Genomic DNA, 2446 nt, shown 5'->3' on the forward strand with positions numbered 1-2446 from the left:
TCGTATAAACCTCGTGCACATACTGTTTCCAATCCAGGCGCTGGTTTGCACAGCAGGCAAATACATGGCGACATGGAATTCGATCCACCTGAAACTCACCACAATCACAATGCTGAAGGCGCAAGTTTACTGCAAACTCCAACCCACTTGGCATCTCGCGCACTTCAAATACCTCGTTCTGCCTATCAAATAGGTTAACTTGAATGTTCCCCGCTGAGCGCTGATTTGACAGAATTTTTTGAGTTGCATATTCAGAGAATAGTTGTCCTGCACTTATACGAGCCTCAGCCTCAGCTCTCTTCCTTGTGAACAATGCATTTAGCCTGTAAAAAGTTGCCTTAACAAGGGCTGTGACCGGAAGATTGCGTGCCCCTTTCAATACTCCATTAATGCACTCCACTAGGTTAGTTGTCATATGGCCCCAATGATGTCCACCATCATATGCCAAGGCATACTACTGTCGAGGGATCCGGTCTAACCACTGCTTGTAAGCCTCCCCCCGCTCACATAATCTCTGGTAACGCGTATCAAATTCACGCATTGTTCTAGAATAGCCAATGTTGACAATTAGCCTCTGCAGGTGTGGTGCCTTGAAACTCCTCAAAAAGTTGGATGCTATATGTCGGATGCAAAACATATGAATAGCTCTCGGATATTCCCATGCTCCATTACTACGACCCACAGCTGAGATGATTGACTCGTGTCGATCAGAGATAAGGGCAACACCATCCCGATTAACTACATGTGTTCGCAAATGGCTAAGAAAAAAGTGCCAGGCATCGGCAGTCTCACCTTCGACTATGGCAAATGCAAGCGGCACGATATTTCCATTGCCATCTTGTGATACTGCAACTAAAAGAGCTCCTTTATACTTTCCATACAAATGTGTGCCGTCAATCTGAACCACTGGCTTGCAACTTCTGAATGCTTTAATGCATGGGTAGAAAGCCCAGAAGACTCGTGTCAGAATCCGGAGATCTTCAACTAACTCATCCCCTCGATAGCCATATGCAGTTTCATACTCAACAGCTGCTGATGGTTCTTTTGCAACCATTGCTTCAAACCATGTGGGCAAAGCTTCATATGAAGATTCCCACCCACCAAATATTTTTTTCACTGCCTTTTGCTTGGCCAACCATGCTTTGCGATAACTTATCGTGTAGTTGAACTTCGATTGTACTTCAGCAATGACAGATTTTACCTTTATGGACGGGTCAGCCTCAACTAATGGCTTTATTGCTTCTGCAATTGTTTCAGAGTCCAGTTTAGCATGATCCTGAGATATGGTACTTCTGGTGCACGTGTGACTACCATTGTACCTCCTTATCACCCAACAATACTGTCTTTTCATAAGACTAACTCTGATAAGCCAATCACAACTTATTCCATACTGTACACATTTAGCATAGAATGTTGTTGGTTCTGATTCATATACCCTATAATCAACTCCTCTTCGAATGGTATACTCTTTAACTGATGCAGTAACAGCCTCTCTAGAGTTAAATTCCATTCCAACAGCAAATTCACCGGTAGCTACAACAGCTGGGGCTGTACCAATAATAAAACAAAAAAAAATCTAAATAATATTCTATTATTATTAATAATAATGAGAACAATAAATAGTAATAACAATCTAAAAATTAAAAATAATACTAACATAAAAGCAAAACAAATAATAATATTACTAATATTAAAAAAGTAAATAACAACAACAACAACAAAATTACCTGTATTGACGTACTCAGGAAATTCTGGTGCATGCATGGCATCCAGATTCAAAGCATGCATAAAAGATGGCTCTCCATATGGATGTTGTTCGGTTAGTGCATTTGCAACATCAGCCACATCTCTTTCAACCATTATCTCATCTTCCTCTACATCTTCAGTTGGACCAACAACTTCATAATTACCTTCAAACTCTTCATCGCTTTCAGTATTATAACCCACCCAGTCTATGTTGGGTTCTGGAAAGTCAACATAATCGATTTCTTCGAACTCAACATACAACTCAATAAGTGAGGTCTGTGCTCTAGTTTGATGATAGGTAAAAAACATTCTTTGCATACTATCTTCATCAGTCACATGCATTATTTGAAATTGGCCAAAACCACCAAATACTAGCACAGGCTGCCTATACAGAATATTTATGACTCTTTTTTGCACTTGATGATCTACACTTTGAGAAAGTATACTCTTAAGTCCTTCATATGTTATTGACAGAGGAACAACAATAACACATGGATTCTCACATAAAAAACTCACACCTTCATGTGTATGAGATAAAATCTGACCATTATAATATATTTTTAAACTAATATAACCCTCCATTTCATACACTCATCACACTCACTCACAAATTTTTTTCACTCTCAAACTGAGCACATTTTGTAGAACAAAGCTCTCATTACTTCACTTAAACTTTACTCTCATACTCTATTTTTGCGTT

At 39.3% G+C, this 2446-nt stretch overlaps 1 protein-coding gene across 1 annotated transcript; it reads right to left on the minus strand.

Moving 5' to 3' along the window:
• Positions 1-454: 454 nt before the first annotated feature.
• LOC140183817 (uncharacterized) lies at positions 455-2088 on the minus strand. The gene is made up of 2 exons (XM_072233188.1): positions 1728-2088; positions 455-1548 (listed from the first exon to the last, which is right to left on the minus strand). Exons 1-2 carry the CDS (start codon positions 2086-2088, stop codon positions 455-457), a joined length of 1455 nt encoding a protein of 484 aa, XP_072089289.1.
• Between the last annotated feature and the right edge of the window lie 358 nt (positions 2089-2446).

This window comes from Arachis hypogaea, chromosome 1, assembly GCF_003086295.3.
Source record: "Arachis hypogaea cultivar Tifrunner chromosome 1, arahy.Tifrunner.gnm2.J5K5, whole genome shotgun sequence".
NCBI classification, from domain to species: Eukaryota; Viridiplantae; Streptophyta; class Magnoliopsida; order Fabales; family Fabaceae; genus Arachis; species Arachis hypogaea.